We start from the raw sequence: 18,155 nt of genomic DNA on the forward strand, positions 1-18,155 counted from the left end.
AAATGTGTTAGAACACGTTCATCTCACAGACGAGTTCGTTCAGAATCAGCTTCATCACAAATCAACAGACTCGATGTTGTTCACTTCTCATACATTCCTGTTGCGCTGTTTTCTCATTCGATCTCTGCTCAGTGCATTTGCCCGTAGACGCTCAGCGTCCATGCACTTGTTTGTTCGTCTGTCTGTTAGCAAGATAACTCAAAAAGTTATGGACGGATTTTGATGAAATTTTCTGGAAATGTTGAAACTGGCACAAGGAACAAATGATTACATTTTAATGGTGTTGGGGGGAGAGACTGATCTACCTTGGCAGAGGTCTGCGCTCTCCAAGTGCTTTTCTAGTTTTTATATATACTTCTTGGATTTTTAAATTTTTTTTGCCACTTATAGGTAAGGAACCAAATATGGTAGCTTATTTAACCTTGATTCTCTTTTAGGGATGCTCCGATCTATGTTTTTTCAATTTTGATCCAATCCGATATATTAATTTGGTTATTTCCCAATACTTTCTGGATACCCGATACTTAAGTAGACTACATAGCAAAAAATGTAAGTATAAAAAAAATGCATTAGCCAACATTATCAACAACAAAGAGAGGTTGATCATCCAGTGCAAAGAAATTTATCACCTTCTCTGTAATCCTTTGAGCCTTCGGACTGTCTGTCGGAAGTTTTTCACGCCCCTTGAATGAATCAGTTATCCTCTGCTGCGCTTGTTGTTGTTGCTGTTTAGCTTGCTCCAGCTCCTCGTGTTCTTTCGCATGGCTTCTTCGTAAATGCTTGGCCAAATTGATACCATACCATACCATACCAACTTTATTTATAAAGCACTTTAAGAACTTTACAGCTGGCCAAAGTGCCAGATTGATGCAAATTGCAAATTGATGGTATTAAACATTGAAGGTTTTAATCCACCCCTCGGAACATCGGCTTCACATATGTTGCACTTTGCCGTGGCACTTTTTTGCGTCTCAAGTGAAAAGTACCTCCAAATTAAGGACATGCTTTCTTTGTTTTTGCGCGCGGCACATTTACGGCAACTAAGCGGATGTGACTTTCGCCTGTCTCAAAGAAGAAGTCACTTCCATCTAGTTGCTGCAAATGTGTGGACGCGGCCTCACTACTACTAAGTTGTTATTTTACTATTCCGATACTATTGTATCGGAAGGTAGATCGGCGACGTCATGTCATATTCAGATACTTTCCGATACTTAATTAATTTGATATCGGAGGCCCGATCCCAATACTGTATCGGGATCGGCGCATCTCTATTCTCTATTTAATAAAAAAAAAAAATTGACAAAAGTAATATAGTCTTGTTATGTCCTGCAATAACACACTAAGGCTGAAGTTCTGAATTTCCGAGTATTTCTGTGAGTGCCCTATGAAGGCATTCACAGTGAGCTGCTGCTGCTGCTGCTGTTAAGGGAAAGGTTGCACGCCTCTTGAGATTCGTTAAGAATCTCAGAGACGACAGTTTGTCAATTGATGGTTATCTGGTTGTTAACTGTACGAGTCCGAGGAAAGGAAGGGGACTCTTGTTGCAGTGCTCCTCCTGTCTCGGCTCCACATCACTCACCAGTGGTCACAAAAGCGGGATTTATCACCGGGAGTAAAATGGCGGGGCACAACACGCATGTCGTAAAGTATTGGCCGGGTTCATAGACGGAGGTATCTGTTTATCTGCCTTCGTGGAAAACACTGGATCACTTGTGGCCATCCAATCCTATTAGGATGGGCTGGCTGCTTTCTAAAGGCCCTGGGTCAGCAAACAGAAAGCACTTCAGTCACATAAAGAGGATGACAATTACCAGAAGAGCCAACGTCACAAACGCTGGGCCTGGCCTCCTGTCCTGTGCTGCAGTAATAACACACATCCACACAATTACTAGTCAATTAGATTTTCCAGCTATTCTGGGGTTTTAACATGAATGTGTTAGAAGAGGATCATTCATAATTTTTTTGACAAAGTAACTATAAATAAGCAGCGTCACAAACACACTGGAAATGTCAGGTTGATCTTTGTTTCCCGTTAAAATACACTCATTTTCCAGAAAGTCTGCCCATGCCAAAGGGTAAGGGCTTTGGCTCCAGAATGAAGCCACTGCAGGAGAATCTTACAGTTTTAATAGAGCTGACATCCACTGGGTGTTGGCTCCAAAAAGGCCTCGGTCTCAAAGATTCTCATCGAACATATCTCTAAAAATACTGAGACACTTTTTTTTTTTTTTTCAGAAGTCACTCTAGTCAAATCTGTTTTATGTAGAACATCAAAAAAGTGATCTATTACACTGCTCAACGACAAATTTATTAAGTTTTTTGAGCTGATTCAGGATAATTTTGGTGTGCTGAATCCAAAAATCACATTAATTTTGCTCAATCAGGTCAACTTTCTGAACTATGCTACATATTGGCTTTTTAACATTTTTACTTACATTTATGGGCATTTTCACATCATATGATACAAAATTCTTTCATATTTCTTGCAATAAACGAGTTCTGAAGATTTTACTTTTGCCAATTTACGATTAATGTTTTTTTTAATATTACAGGTGAATGAAATGGCTTCGACTAGAAGATCTTGCAAAAATAAGCCTGACGTATTCTGCTACATCTGCGGTGAATACACCATTGTACCTAACAGGAATCAAGAGATCAAATTATTTTTTTTTCTCTTAAAACCTATTTTGGGTGAGAACTGTATAAAAAATCAACTGATAAAGTCACAAAAATGGAATCAATTTTGTGAGAAGATCAAATTTTTCAAAATCAAATTAGCAAAAAAAAAACCTGACCTGATTGAGGAAAAACAGATGTCATTTTTGGATTTAGCAGTGCAAAATGGTCCTTATTCAGTTGAAAAAACCTAGACAACTTGCAAAAAAAAATTTTTTTTGTAACCCAGTGTTATTAAAGTTAATAAGATCTCAGGGTGAACAGAAGAATATGGCAGATGTTAAAATTAAGCTGGTTTCTGTTTATTTAATAAAAATGTATATTTTCCTGGCAGACAGCTTGACTAGTTGTGGTTTATAGATTCCTCTAATAAGACTGTAAATGACTTGAGCTTGATGAAGTTGACTATGTTATCAAGTTACTAGGTGAGTGTTAGCATTAGCATTAGCATTAGCTCCTGTGACCCCTCGGCCTCCCATCGTTCAACCTGTTGGTCCAAAACACCAACAGTTCTACCAAGTTTTACCCAGAGTCTGTCGTCTGTACTGCACTGGTACATTTGTAGTGTCCACGTTCAATTAAAATCATCACTATCAACTGTTAGAGTCAAATACGATGGAAGTACGATATGAAACCAGTGATATTTAAATACCTATCAACAGGGGCACTGCTATCAATTATGGGTCCCATGACAGCATAATCGTTGTGGACCCTATAGAAATTGACTAACTTCTCAATCGGTCCAAACAGGGGGCATCCATACACAACGTCACTTACGATACCGGGAAAACAAAAACAAAACTTAACATGCTTTCAAACGTTCACCTCCCGACTTCTACACCTCACTTATACATGAAATTTTCACAACTTCATGTTCTGTTACGTATAAATGAGGATGAATTCCCAAAAGCTAAGAGATGAAAATAGATATATTACCGCTTGGTTGTCGACTATATCATTAGTCGCTTTTCCATTGACCCTCAAATTGCGAAAATAGAAAAATGACAATTTTAGCCAAAAGTCTCATTTTTCAATTAAAAGTTTTTGCACTGGTAAGAGGTGGTTTTTTGGGCGTAGCGCAAATGGTATATCACGCAACACGGCAATAGAACGACCTTTTTTGCAACTAGAGTCAGGTGAATTTAAAAAAAAAACGGATGTTGATGTATGTTACAACAAGCGAAGAAGAAGAAGAAACATGTCATGGAATGTGTGGACACACCAGGATCATTTTTTTAAAATTTAGTATGAGATAAAGGGGTAATATATAATAATAATGAATATATCTGTAAATCAACACTATATTTACGTTCGTCGCCATGTTTATGGAATGACTTCTCGTGTCATCTCGCGATAATAAATAAAAAAAATCATCGCATTTGTGATTTAATGGAAAAACCGACATTATGCACTTCTGTTTTTTCAACATTTAGTAGAAAAACGACAATTTTAGCCAAAAGTCTCATTTTTCCAGGTCTGTCCTGCACTGGTACATTTCAAATATGATAGAAGTATGATATGAAACCAGTGATATTTAAATACCTATCAACAGGGGCACTGCTATCAATTATGGGTCCCATGAAAGCATAATTGTTGTGGACCCTATAGAAACTGACTATCTTCTCAATCGGTCCATACGCAATGTCACTTACGATACCGGGAAAACAAAAGCAAAACTTAACATACTTTCAACGTTCACCTCCCGACTTCTACACCTCACTTATACACGAAATTTTCACAACTTCTATATCCACTGGGCCCCCTCCACTGCTCTATGGGCCCCCCACACATACTGGGCCCCATGAATTTCTCATGTTTACCCCCCCACACACCCTTGTTGGCACCCCAGCCTATCAAGTGCATGTCTTTGGATGGTGGGAGGAAGCCACGCAAACACTGGGAGAACATCCAAACTCCACACAGAAAGCCCCCCCACCCCTGTTGATAGGTTAATTGGTTCATCTAAATTGCCCTTTGGTGTGAATGTCAATGATTACTTATTTTTCCATTGACCCTCAAATTGCACAAATATAACTTGCACATAAAAATTTACCTAATGGAAAAAACAAATTTCGCCAAAAGTCTCATTTTTCGATCAAAAGTTGTTCCACTGGCAAGAGGTGGTTTTTCAGGCGTAGCGCAAATGGTGTGTCACGCAAAACTGCAATGGAAAGACCTTTTTTCGCAACTAGAGTCAGGTGAATAAAAAAAACGGACAAGCGAAGAAGAAGATGAAACATGTCGCGGTATGTGTGGACACACCAGGAAACCCGATCATTTTTTAATTTCGTACGTGATAGAGGGGTAATATATAATAATAATGAATATATCTGTAAATCAACACCATATTTACATTTGTTGCCATGTTTATGGAATGACTTCTCGTGTCATCTCGCGATAATAAATAAACAAATCATTGCATTTGTGATTTAATGGAAAAACCGACATTACGCACTTCTGTTTTCTCGACATTTAGTAAATATTGGTCAAGATTTGCACAGATGTCATCTTCTACAACACTGATTCACCAGTAAAACCCATGGAGTTGGATCAATGACAGTGGATGGACACACTTTTTTTATGTTCAGTTATTGATATATTTGCTGGAAAACTTACTTTTTCTACAGTTTTCTCCGTTTCTGATATAATAACCCTGAACTTTGAGCTGAGCTTTTATGAAAATCTACATGATCACTGAATTAAATACATAATTTACACTGAAAAAACGCAAAATACAGAGGATAATAATATAATCAATAATGATCATCTCGCGATAATAAATAAACAAATCATCGCATTTGTGATTTAATGGAAAAACCGACTTCTGTTTAGTAAGTATTGGTAAAGTTTTGCGCAGATGTCCAATTGAAAAGTGACTAGTGTTGGTTGCCTCTTAATTCAATGCACTGGCGACACATCCAGGGTGTACCCCCCCCACCCCCCACCCCAAGGATGAAGGAATGAACATTTAAATATTTGTGTTAATACTGACTAAACTGCTGGTGCTCACGGTCTGCTTCTCCTCTGTCGTCCCTCCCCAGCAGCGAGCCCCAGTTGTGGCCGGTGGGCATGGTTTTAGAGGGCAGCTCAGAGGCGCTGTGTCCCCCCCCATCTCTGGAGCTGCGTCCGTCCTGCAACAAGACCCAGCCCTCGCCTTCTCTGGGGTCCAGCTCGCAACCCCACGACGGAGTCTTCTCTGAGGACAAGGAGCCCGTCAAGTACGGCGAGCTCATCGTCTTAGGGTGAGCCGTCCTCTGTGGTGTTGGCTTTGTGTTTGCCATCAAATACTGACCCAAACATCAGACCACTAATGGTCTATTCACTAATGATGGATGAACACGCATCAGCAAACAACAGCTATCAAAGATGTGTGTCACATGGGTGTTTTAGTTTGTTTCTAGACTAGTAAGAAATATAGAAACACAGAGGAAAACTAAAAACATGTTCTCCATAATTTTAGTTTTAGTTACATTTGTAAATACACTTATAGTTTACACTTATCTTCTTTTTGAAGCCTCATTTTTATTTCTATTCCAGCAAAGTCATGTTTTTCTCCTCCTTCCTTTTATTACTTCACCTTATGTCTTGGTTCACTCACCTTCCCCTTTAGCATTATGTACAACTACTTCAAATCTTAGATTAGATTAGATTAGATTAGATTAGACTACATTAGATTAGATTACATTAGACTAGACTACATTAGATTAGATTACATTAGACTAGATTAGACTACATTAGATTACATTAGATTAGATTAGACTCAATTAGATTAGATTCCACTAGATTAGATTGCATTAGATTAGATTAGATTAGATTAGATTAGACTAGATTAGATTAGACTAGACTACATTAGATTACATTAGATTAGATTAGACTACATTAGATTAGATTAGATTAGATTAGATTAGATTAGACCACATTAGATTGGATTACATTATATTAGACTACATTAGATTAGACTAAATTAGATTAGATTACATTAGATTAGATTCAACTACATTAGATTAGATTACATTAGATTGGACTAGTTAGATTAGATTAGACTAGATTAGATTACATTAGACAATATTAGATTGGATCAAATTAGATTAGACTAGTTAGATTGGATTAGATTAGACCTGTTAGATTAGATTAGACTAGTTAGATTAAATTAGACTAGATTTGATTAGACTAGATAATATTAGATTCGATTCGATTCGATTCGACTCGACTAGTTAGAGTAGATTAGATTACATTACATTAGATAAAATTAGGTTAGACTAATTAGATAGGATTAGATTAGACTAGTTAGATTAAATTAGACTAGATTTGATTAGACTAGATAATATTAGATTAGATTGGATTAGATTAGACTAGTTAGATTAGATTAGACTACATTAGATTAAACTAATTAGATTAGATTGCATTAGATTAGATACTTTATTCATCCCAGCAGGAAATTCACCTTTCCCATTCTGACCTCGAATTATCCATATTTTCTGTAAAATCCCAGATTTCTCTTTGAGGCTTTCTACTCTGAGGTTCATCTTCAGCTGTTTTCATTATTATTATGCGTCAACACCTCTCAGACCGTCTTTCAGAGCGGAGTCAGACCAAACCCCAGGTTTTGTTTTGCTCATCAGCAGGACTCAAAGGGCATTTGCATGGATTAGGAGTGTCATTGTTGTAAACAGCAGTCACCTGCAGGTTATTGAATCAGTGCACATTATCTGCACATCAAACTCTGGCACAGAAAGCAGCTGGGGTTATTACTGCATACCCAAACTCGTGAAAAGACAACTAAGTATGTTTGTGGTTCATATTTGTGTGGAAAAAAATGTTTTCAGGGAAAGGCTTTCTTATTATTAATACTTTAAATCAGTGATTCCCAACCTTTTTTGGCTCCTGACCCCATTTTAACATCACAAATTTCTGGCGACCCCAGACATTCAAAACAGAGACATTTTATTTGCTAAAATTAATTTGTTTTTGATCGTATAATAGTTTGCTATCCTATATTGCAAATAAACGTTCAATTTAGATGACATTTAGACTATATAATGTGCATTTTTATTAGTAAGTTTTAATTTTTTTTTTTAAATTATTAGAAATTTCTGGCGACCGCAGACATTCAAAACGGAGACATTTTATTTGCTACAGTTAATTTGTTTTTGATTGTGTAATAGTTTGCTATACTATGTTGCAAATAAACATTCATTTTAGATGACGTTTAAACTATATAATGTACATTTTTATTAGTAAGTTTTAATTTTTAAATTTTTTTTATGAATTATTAGAAATTTCAGGCAACAGCAGACATTCAAAATGGAGACTTTTTTTGGGGGGCTAAAATTAATTTGTTTTTGATCGTGTAATAGTTTGCTATAATATGTTGCAAATACACGTTAATTTTAGATGATATTTAGACTATATAATGTACATTTTTATTAGTAAGTTTTAATTTTTTAACTATTTTTTATAAATTATAAAATTCAGGCGACAGCAGACATTCAAAACGGAGACATTTTATTTGCTAAAATTAATGTTTTTAATCATGTAATAGTTTGCTATACTATGTTGCAAATAAACGTTCATTTTAAGCAACATTTAGGCTTTACAATATAAATTTGTATTACTAAGTTTTAATTTTTTATCAATTACTACAAATTTCAGGCGACCCCATTTAAATTCCAGGCGACCCCACGTGGGGTCCCGACCCCAAGGTTGAAAAACACTGCTTTAAATTGTCCTAGTGTTTATTTACAAAACTAACTAAAATCAGATTTCCACAAAAATTTCTTTAGTTTTCATCGTTATCAATTTATTTCACATATAATCTTTTAAATTTGTGGGTGGTTGTTCATACTCAATGAATAAATCTTTGTTAATATTGTATTTTCTTAAGGTTTTACACACACTACTGTACTTTTTTTTTTTTTTTACCTTTTTGAGTTTCACTCATGACAAATATCACAAATGAAAAATAGAAATGCTGTAACCAACAAAAAAAACTCACCTAAAACTAAGGAACCTAACTTGTAAATCTGCTTTAAAGATAATTTCAAACTAAACTTAAATCCAAAACTAAACTAAATCCAAAAGTGATCTAGTCATGTTTATACATTAGTACATAGTCAGGGAGCCAAAGTTTCAAAAGCTCAATAAAATGGGTTGAACCTGACATGGTCTACCATACTTTTTATTTGTGTTTTCTTTGTTAATTTTGATTCTAAAGACCAATAATTGGAGGGTCTGCTCTGCTGGAAATATCACAAAAAAAAAATAAAATAAAATAAAATTGTGGCCTTGTTAGTGTATGTACCCCTCGTTTTTTGATATAAAATTTTGAAAATTTAAAATTTTCCTTCAGTCCTCAGTGGGCTGGGTAAGCTGTCAATAAACGCATTCCAGATGCAAAAAATACATATGGTGACAACCTTCAATGAAAAAAAAATTCTTAAAACTCATTTCTGCATGACTTTGGCTCAATTTAATGCAAAAAAAATTAGGCGTTTTCTAACTTTTTTCCAATATTTTCAACTTTACTTCACTGGCAATCAACTATTCCCCCAAGTTATGACATCAGCCAATATGCCATTCTTTTCACCAAACAATGTACTCATTCCACAGAAAAATTTATAAAAATCCAACCAAAATCAATGGATCTGGGATGATTTATCTATTAGCTGGCAATACAGGCCCAGAACCTCCATAGAATTTTAAGCTACTCTCAAAATTCCGAAAGACATACTGGATATTTAACCCTTTCATGCATAAATTATTAGAACCTTAATCAAGATTTTTTTTTTTTTTTCCTGAGTGTTTTTATTCCTCTTTAGGCATGAAAAAAAAAAAATGTGATTGAATTTTTTTGATAAAATCAACCTGTTTTTCATGGAGTTACAAAAATGTCCACTCAGCTACACCATGAATTTTATTCTTGAAGCAAAGAAACATGTATTTAAAACCCAATATCATAAAGTGATAGGAAAACAGTGAAATGAAACCATGTTTAATGCAGCTAATCTGATGTTTTCTCACATTTTAACATATTCTAATACTAGTTATTACTCACTTCATGGAGATAATATGCAAAAAATAAATATTAACAATTGATTTCCACTCAAGAACCAACCAAGAACAGCAATGTTACAATAATGGTATGAATTGCAGTTTATGAGATGATGCATAAGTTTCCACTGTGTTGGCTGATATGGAACTAAAACAACAAAACCCATGAATATACAAGAGTAAAGCTGTAGAGTAACTGTCCACTGGAGTGACCACTATGCATGAAAGGGTTAACATGGTTGTTAATGTCCACATTGTTAAAAATCATGGCTTAGGCATCTTTTTAATTTCAACATAACTCTGACAAATCCCTTGAGGTCTATGTACCCTCAGATGTCAATTACTGATAAAAAAAAACAAAAAAAACCAAAACAAAACAAAAACCTAACAGCAGAAATGCCAGTGAGTTCAAGAAGCAAAGCAGCAGCTGCAGGTTTATCATTTCTTACAACGTTTCCATCAGTTTTTCAGCAGATTTCATGTTTGTTGAGGTTTGTATACGCAGCAGCATCAATATGACACTCACTATGTATATATGCACACTAGTAATACTCTACTATTATTGAGAATGGGACTATAGTCTGAATTTGATACAGGTCGTGCAAACAGTATATTCCCTTTGGACATTATGAACTAGAAAAATGTAGCATATTCCCATTAACCCATGAAGACCCAGTGCTACTTTTGTGGTGGTTCTCTCTCTTTTTTTTTTTAATTGATTAATTTCGAATATGGAAATGTTCCAAGCTTCTTGATTGCTACTAATTAACTTATTTGCACAACATAATATCAAAATGAAAATTCAAGGAAGCATAAAATAATAATACACACTAAAAGAAAAAGAAAAAAAGGTCATATTTGAAAACCTTTTGACCTTATTTAAATGATTAATCACCATTTATTACAATATTATCTTCTGGTTTTTGCATTTTTTCAGTGATAATTTACTGATCATGTAGATCACAGGTGTCAAACATGTGGCCCGGGGGCCAAATCCGGCCCAATCCAGCCCAGTCCGGCCCCTGGGATGAATTTGTGAAATGCAAAAATTACACTCAGATATTTCAATCATTTTAGTTCAGGTTCCACATTCAGAACAATTCAATCTCAAGTGGGTCAAATCTGTAAAATATTATCATAATAACATATAAATAATGACAACTCCAAATTTTTCTCTTTGTAAATGTAAATATTTTCATATATTTACACCAAAACAAAGTACAATTTAGCAAAAATTGTGAATAACCTGAACAAATATGAACAACTTGAAATGTCTTAAGAGAAGTAAGCACAATTTTAACAATATTCTGTCTGTTATTAAATGTTTTATGTATTTGTAGAGCCACTGTGATCTGTAAGTTATAATGTACATGTGTAAATAATAAACTGAGGCAGAATATTTTTAAAATTACACTTATTTTTTCAGTTTGTTCATGTTATTCACATCTTTTGAAAGGATAGTTTGTAGATCTAAACCTTTTCATAATGTAAATTTACTTTTTTCGCTCTAAAATATAGAGTGCCTCATAGCATATGGACAAAAATATGGGGACATGTTGAATTCAGGTGTTTCTTTTCTGACAAGTCTGGGATACAAAACAATAATGACAAATGTCATAATATAGTTTTATATTGGGATAAATATCATATTGATTATTAATATTCATCTTACAGCTGTAGCCATGATGTGTCCTTATATTATTCTCTGTATCACAGGTGTCAAACATGCGACCCGGGGGCCAAATCCGGCCCGCCAAAGCGTTCAGTCCGGCCCCTGGGATGAATTTGTGAAATGGAAAAATTACACTGAAGATATTAATTATTTTAGTTCAGGTTCCACATTCAGACCAATTTAATCTCAAGTGGGTCGGATCAGTAAAATACAATCAGAATAACCTATAAATACTCACAACTCCAAATTTTTCTCTTTGTAAATGTAAATATTTTCATGTCATTTTACTGTATTTACACTAAAACAAACTATCATTTCACAAACACATGAATAACCTCAACAAATATGCACATTTTGAAATGCCTGAGGTGTAATTCTAACAATATTCTGCCTGTTATTAAATGTTTTGTGTGTTTGTTGATCCACTGTGATCTGTATGTTGTAATTTACATGTTTAAATGATTAACTGAGACATAATATTGTTAAAATTGCACTTAGTTTTCTTAAGAAATTTCAGTTTGTTCATGTTATTCACATTATTTTAAAGGATAGTTGGCAGATGTGAACATTTTCGTCGCATAATGTTACTTTTTTCGCTCTAAAACACAGAGAAAAGTTTGGAGTTGACATTATTTCTATATTATTATGTTATTATTTTACTGGTTCGGCTCACTTCAGATCAAATTTAGTTGCATGTGGCCCCTGAACTAAAATGAGTTTGACAGCCCTGATGTACAGTACATATACATACACATACCACATACTTGTACATCTTTATAACACCCAGTGATACCCAACACCTCCCTCATCCCTGTACCTCTGAAGTGCTCAAAATATAACTAAACTAACTATATGTTGCATTTTCATTAATCTACGTACATTAATAGTATTTTCACTTTAACCCTTTCATACATGAATTATGAGAACCACACTCAAAAAATTTTTCTTGAGTGTTTTTATTCCTCTTTAGGCATGAAAAAAACAACGCAATTGAAAATTTTCTTCTGAAAAATTAATTTTAAAAAGTAAATAAATAAAAATGATTAAAAAAAAAAAAACGTTAAAAAAAATGAAAAAAAAAAAAAAATCTTATTAACCTATTTTTCATGAAGTTGCAAAAATGTCCACTCAGCTGGACACCACACGTTTAATTTTTGACACACAGAAACACACAATCTGAGCCAAGGGGGTGGCCATGGCTCAGATGGTAGAACGGGTCATCCAATAACCGAAGGGTAGGTGGTTTGACTCCCGCTCTGTCCATGTGCTGTTGTGTCTATGGGCAAGACACTTCATCCTCCTTGCCTCCAGTGCTGCTACTCATGTATGAATGCGTATGAATGAATGTTTGGTGGTGGTCAGAGGGGCTGTAGGCGCAGATTGGCAGCCAAGCCTCCGTCAGTCTGCCCCAGGACAGCTGTGGATACAGATGTAGTTTACCACCACCAGAGGGAGAATGTGAGAGTGAATGAATAATGGATCCACTGTGCACGCTTTGAGTATGCGTTCATAGAAAAGTGCTATATAAATCTAATCCATTATTATTATTATTATTATTATTACTTGTACATCTTTATAACACCCAGTGATACCCAACACCTCCCTCATCCCTGTACCTCTGAAGTGCTCAAAATATTACTAAACTAACTAACTATATGTTGCATTTTCATTAATCTACATACGTACATTAATAGTATTTTCACTTTAACCCTTTCATGCATGAATTATGAGAACCTTACTCAAAATTTTTTCCTGAGTGTTTTTTATTCCTCTTTAGGCATGAAAAAAACAATGCAATTGAAAATTTTCTTAAAGAAAAATAAATTTAAAAAAAAATAAAAATAAAAAAAACATTAAAAAAAAAAAAGAAAAAAAATCTTATTAACCTATTTTTCATTTTTCTCAGCTGGACACCACATGTTTAATTTTTGACACAGAAACATGTATTTACTGATAAATTGTGTGAAAACTATGGGGAGGGCTTGTGATTCTGGGGGTTTATGCTCAGGAGAGATCTACATAATGTTACCAATTCATGTCAGAAAAGATATGTAGTGTCTTAAAACTTTAATAAAGATATGTGTAAAAAAAAAAAAAAAAAAAAAAAAGAACAAAATCCATGAATATATAAGAGAACAGCTGTAGAATAGCTGTCCACTGTAGTGACCACTATGTATGAAAGGGTTAAAGTCTCATGTTAAGATCTTAGTAGGAATACAGGCTTTTTTAGGCTAAGGGGAAAAAGTGGACATGTAAACATAAGCCAATAACTGGGTCACATTTTCTACTTTTACCCTCAAGCCATGAACTACTCCGGCGATTGAAACGTATCTGTTAAATGCTCTATTGGAGATTAGCTTATTCAGATTAGAGGAAGAAGGAAAAGAGGAAAAAGAGCTGATTTGACTCCACACAAAGATGTCATTTATTGGCTGAGCCCTGAGGAAACATAGGCAAATGTCAACCTGGACCTCTGTGAGCATGGAAACACAACCACACTGTATATATGTGTGTGTGTGTGTGTGTGTGTGTGTGTGCTCTCACATGGACACGTGCTTCTACTTCTCCACCTATTGATCCCTGCACTGATGGATGATGAGGAGGACGGGCTCAATGTGATTACAGCGAGAGGTGGAGGGGGGGTGGGGGGTTACCTGCCACCGACATTTTATACCATCCATCCAATCATGGCTGCACTGTGGTCTGCAGGGCACCACTGCACAACATGTGATACATTCTACAGACCACATTATATGGAGCAGAGACCAGGACGGTACAGCCAAACTTTAATGTAATTTATACATGTTTACATGTTTTTAGGACATGAACCATACAGTAGACATGTTTGTAATGTATGTGTGGTAGCATGTACACACTCATGAGTATTTCTGAAAGTTATTTATTATGTTATATGATAATAATATTGGTGTTTTGCATTGGTAGAAAGGATGAGGATGAGGATTTTTAGTAGTAGTAGAAGTAGTGGTACTGGTAATAGTAATAGTAGTAATAGTGGTTGTAGTAGTAGTAGTAGTAGTAGTAGTAGTAGTGGTACTAGTAGTAGTAATAGTAGTAGTAGTGGTTGTAGTAGTGGTGGTGGTAGCAGTAGTAGCAGTAGTAGTAATAGTGGTGGTGGTTGTAGTAGTAGTAGTAGTAGTAGTAGTAGTAATAGTAATAATAGTAGTTGTAGTGGTAATAGTAGTAGTACTAGTGGTAATAGCAGTAGTAGTAGTAGTAGTAGTAGTAGTAGTCGTTGTAGTATTGGTAGTAGTAGTAATAGTAATAGTAGTAGTAGTAGTAGTAGTAGTACTAGTGGTAGTAATAGTAGTAGTAGCAGTGGTACTGGTAGTAGTAATAGTAGTAGTGGTTGTAGTAGTGGTGGTGGTAGCAGCAGTAGTAGTAGTAGTAGTAGTAGTAGTAGTAGAGGTAGTGGTAGTAGTAGTAATAGTGGTTGTAGTAGTGGTGGTGGTAGTAGTAGTAGCAGTAGTAGTAGTAGTAGTAGTAGTAGTGGTGGTGGTAGTAGTAGTAATAGTAGCTGTAGTAGTAATAGTAGTAGTACTAGTGGTAATAGAAGTAGAAGTAGTAGTAGTTGTAGTATTGGTAGTAGTAGTAGTAGTAGTAGTAGTAGTAGTAGTAGTAGTAGTAGTAGTAATAGTAGTAGTAGTAGTGGTAATAGTAGTAGTAATTATAGTAGTAGTAGTGGCAGTAGTAGCAGTAGTAGTAGTAGTTGTAGTATTGGTAGTTGTAGTAGTAGTAGTAGTAATAGTGGTAATAGTAGTAGTAGTAGTAGTAGTTGTAGTATTGGTAGTAGTAGTAGTAGTAGTAGTAGCAGTAGTAGTAGCAGTAGTAGTAGTAGCAGTAGTAGTAGTAGTAGTAGTAGTAGTAGTAGTAGTAGTAGTGGTAATAGTAGTAGTAGTAGTAGTAGTAGTAGTAGTAGTAGAGTAGTAGTAGTAGTAGTAGCAGTAGTAGTAGTGGTAATAGTAGTAGTAGTAGTAGTAGTAGTAGTAGTAGAGTAGTAGTAGTAGTAGTAGTAGCAGTAGTAGTAGTGGTAATAGTAGTAGTAGTAGTAGTAGTAGTAGTAGTAATAGTAGTAGTAGTAGTAGTAGTAGTAGTAGTAGTAGTAATAGTAGTAGTAGTCGTAGTAGTAGCGGTAGTAGTAGTAGTAGTAGTGGTAGTGGTAGTAGTGGTAGTAGTAGTGGTAGTAGTAATAGTAGTAGTAGCAGTAGTAGTTGTAGTATTGGTAGTAGTAGTATTTCTCATTATGTATTTAACCTCTTTATACCCAAATGCAGGAGTGTCCCAGTTTAAATGTTTCCACTCAAGACAATTCTATAAAGTAAAATAGCCAAAACTTGTACATTTGATTTAAAATCGACATACTCTTTGGACTTTGAATGCACCACATTAAGTGCAGTTAAGGGCCAGTGTACTTCTAAACCTGTTTTGCCTAATCCTGTCCTAACTGTGGGGATCATCACGTTGGTACTTTGAATGCAGGTCATGGTGATTTCAGCATGAAATAGAAAAAACAGCTAATGTGAAAGTCTGCAGGCATACGAACAGTCAATTATTTCTACATTTTATAATGAAAATTTGCCCTGACTTCAGTTCTGCAGGTATGCGGAACAGTGCTTCATTAACGCTGACTCTGATATAAAAGAAAACAACTGAAAATGTGGCGTAGACCAGTGACTGTGATTCTTTAATACTATGATTAAATGTTCATGTGAATGTTCTGCTTTGTGCTTTTTCAGGCACAATGGGTCACTGGCCAATGGGGACAAGGGTCGCAGAAGAAGTCGCCTGGCCCTTTATAAGAGACCCAAAGCCAACGGGGTCAAACCAGATGTTATCCACAATGTGTCAACCCCTCTGGTGTCAAAGGTTGGTCTGCAGGCTTTTTAATCGTAAACTATGATAGATGTGACTTTTTTCACTTTCGATTTATGTACTTTAAATTGGATATCGGTTAGGGATGCACCGATACTACTTTTTTCGACAAACACTTACATTTTGAGTACTTGACGATACCGAATACCGATATGAGTACTTAATAATACCATTACAGTTCTTAGTTACTTTTGAAAATGTGCTTTATTGTCGTTGTCATTAGTCTGACTGGAACAAAGTGCTGCTACTGACATTTAATGTGTTGAAATGAACATTTCTCAATCACTCTACCAGAGGGCGCCACTCTTAATTAGCCATACTGGACAAATACCACGAAGAAGAGTAACGCTTTATGAGATGAAGAAGAAGAAAGTTAATAGTCGCTTTTCCATTGGACATGTGCGCAAGACTTTACCAATATTTAGTAAATGTCGAAAAAACAGAAGTGCGTAATGTCGTTTTTTCCATTAAATCAAAAATGCAATGATTTTTTATTTATTATCACAAGATGACTTAAGAAGTCGTTCCATAAACATGGCAATGAACGTAAATATGGTGTTGATTTACAGATATATTCATTATTATTATGTATTACCCCTCTATCTCGTACAAAATTTTAAAAAATGATTGGCTTTCCCGGTGTGTCCACACATACCGCAACATGTTTCTTCTTCTTCTTCGCTTTTTGTAACGTACGTCAAAATACGTTTTTTTAATTCACCTGAGTCTAGTTGCGAAAAAAGGTCTTTCCATTGCAGCTTTGCGTGATATGCCATTTGCGCTACGCCCAAAAAACTTTTAATTGAAAAATGAGACTTTTGGCAAAATTGTCGTTTTTCCATTAGGTAAATTTTTATACCAAGTTATATTTGCGCAATTTGAGAGTCAATGGAAAAGCAGCTACTAATAACAGACATAGCAACGACAGAGGAGGTACCACTAATGTGGATGCTAATGTTAATATTGATGAGGGTAGTTGTCATAGGGTTAGGGTTTGGATCTGCTCCAGCCTGCCACCTTCTTGAATCGGTGTATTCTATACTGATCAGTTTTGGGTTTTTTTTTTTTGTGTGTGTGTGTGTGTGGGGGGGGGGGGGGGGGGGGGGGGGGGATTGGGTTACTATAAATCCACCCCCATATATTAACCGTTTAGGTGCCAGAATTTTATTTTTTTTTTTTGTATATATTCAATTTTGATATGAAGATTTCAAAAAGCTGTAGCTTGGAAGTAGTTAGAGATAAAGTCATACTGTAAATAACTACAAATATTTGGTATGACCCAAAGTTTATGATGGGAATTAATTAGATAAGTAGGGTTTGGGTTAGGGGTAGGGGTAGGGGGGTTAGGGTTAGAGGGGTTAGGGTTAGGGGGTTAGGGTTTAGGGTTAGGATTAGAGTTAGGGTTGGGGTTAGGGTTTGGGTTAGTGCAGGGGTGTCCAAACTTTTTTTCAAGAGGGCCAGATCTGATAATGTGGAGATTGCCAGGGGCCAGTGGTCCCTTCAGACATTTTTTAAACAGTAAAAATTACATATAAATGCGCTATTCTACAACAATTTTATTTTCATTGTCACAATATCATTTTTTTAAATGGCAATGTAACCAAATCTAAGCCACTTAGGTGTGAACAAATAAAAAAAAAAAAAAACAATTCTGCCTTCCTTTCACATCTGGAGTCTGATAACATAGAACAAACTGTGTAGAGTATCTTAGACGTCCAAGAAGTTGATAAAAATCTTAACCCCACATTCATTTTAAACATGACTTATATAAGTAATCATTACTCATATATTACTCAGTAATGCAAAGTCTGTTAGCATTTAAGATGAAAACATATGACTCTTACTCTTGTCTTTCACAAAATCATTC

At 35.3% G+C, this 18,155-nt stretch overlaps 1 protein-coding gene across 4 annotated transcripts in view; it reads left to right on the forward strand.

The window, feature by feature from the left end:
* Positions 1 to 18,155, forward strand: part of peli3 (pellino E3 ubiquitin protein ligase family member 3) — an 88,958-nt gene that overhangs the window by 36,706 nt on the left and 34,097 nt on the right. For 2 of the 4 annotated variants that reach the window (XM_030162824.1, XM_030162825.1), the window contains exons 2-3: positions 5,718 to 5,918; positions 16,153 to 16,282. In XM_030162824.1, coding sequence (XP_030018684.1) covers positions 5,746 to 5,918; positions 16,153 to 16,282 — 303 coding nt within the window. In that variant the 5' untranslated portion in view covers positions 5,718 to 5,745. The remainder of the gene's footprint in view (positions 1 to 5,717; positions 5,919 to 16,152; positions 16,283 to 18,155) is intronic. The other 2 variants (XM_030162826.1, XM_030162827.1) reach the window with 1 other exon arrangement.

The sequence above is a fragment of the Sphaeramia orbicularis genome, chromosome 18 (genome assembly GCF_902148855.1).
Source record: "Sphaeramia orbicularis chromosome 18, fSphaOr1.1, whole genome shotgun sequence".
NCBI lineage: Eukaryota > Metazoa > Chordata > Actinopteri > Kurtiformes > Apogonidae > Sphaeramia > Sphaeramia orbicularis.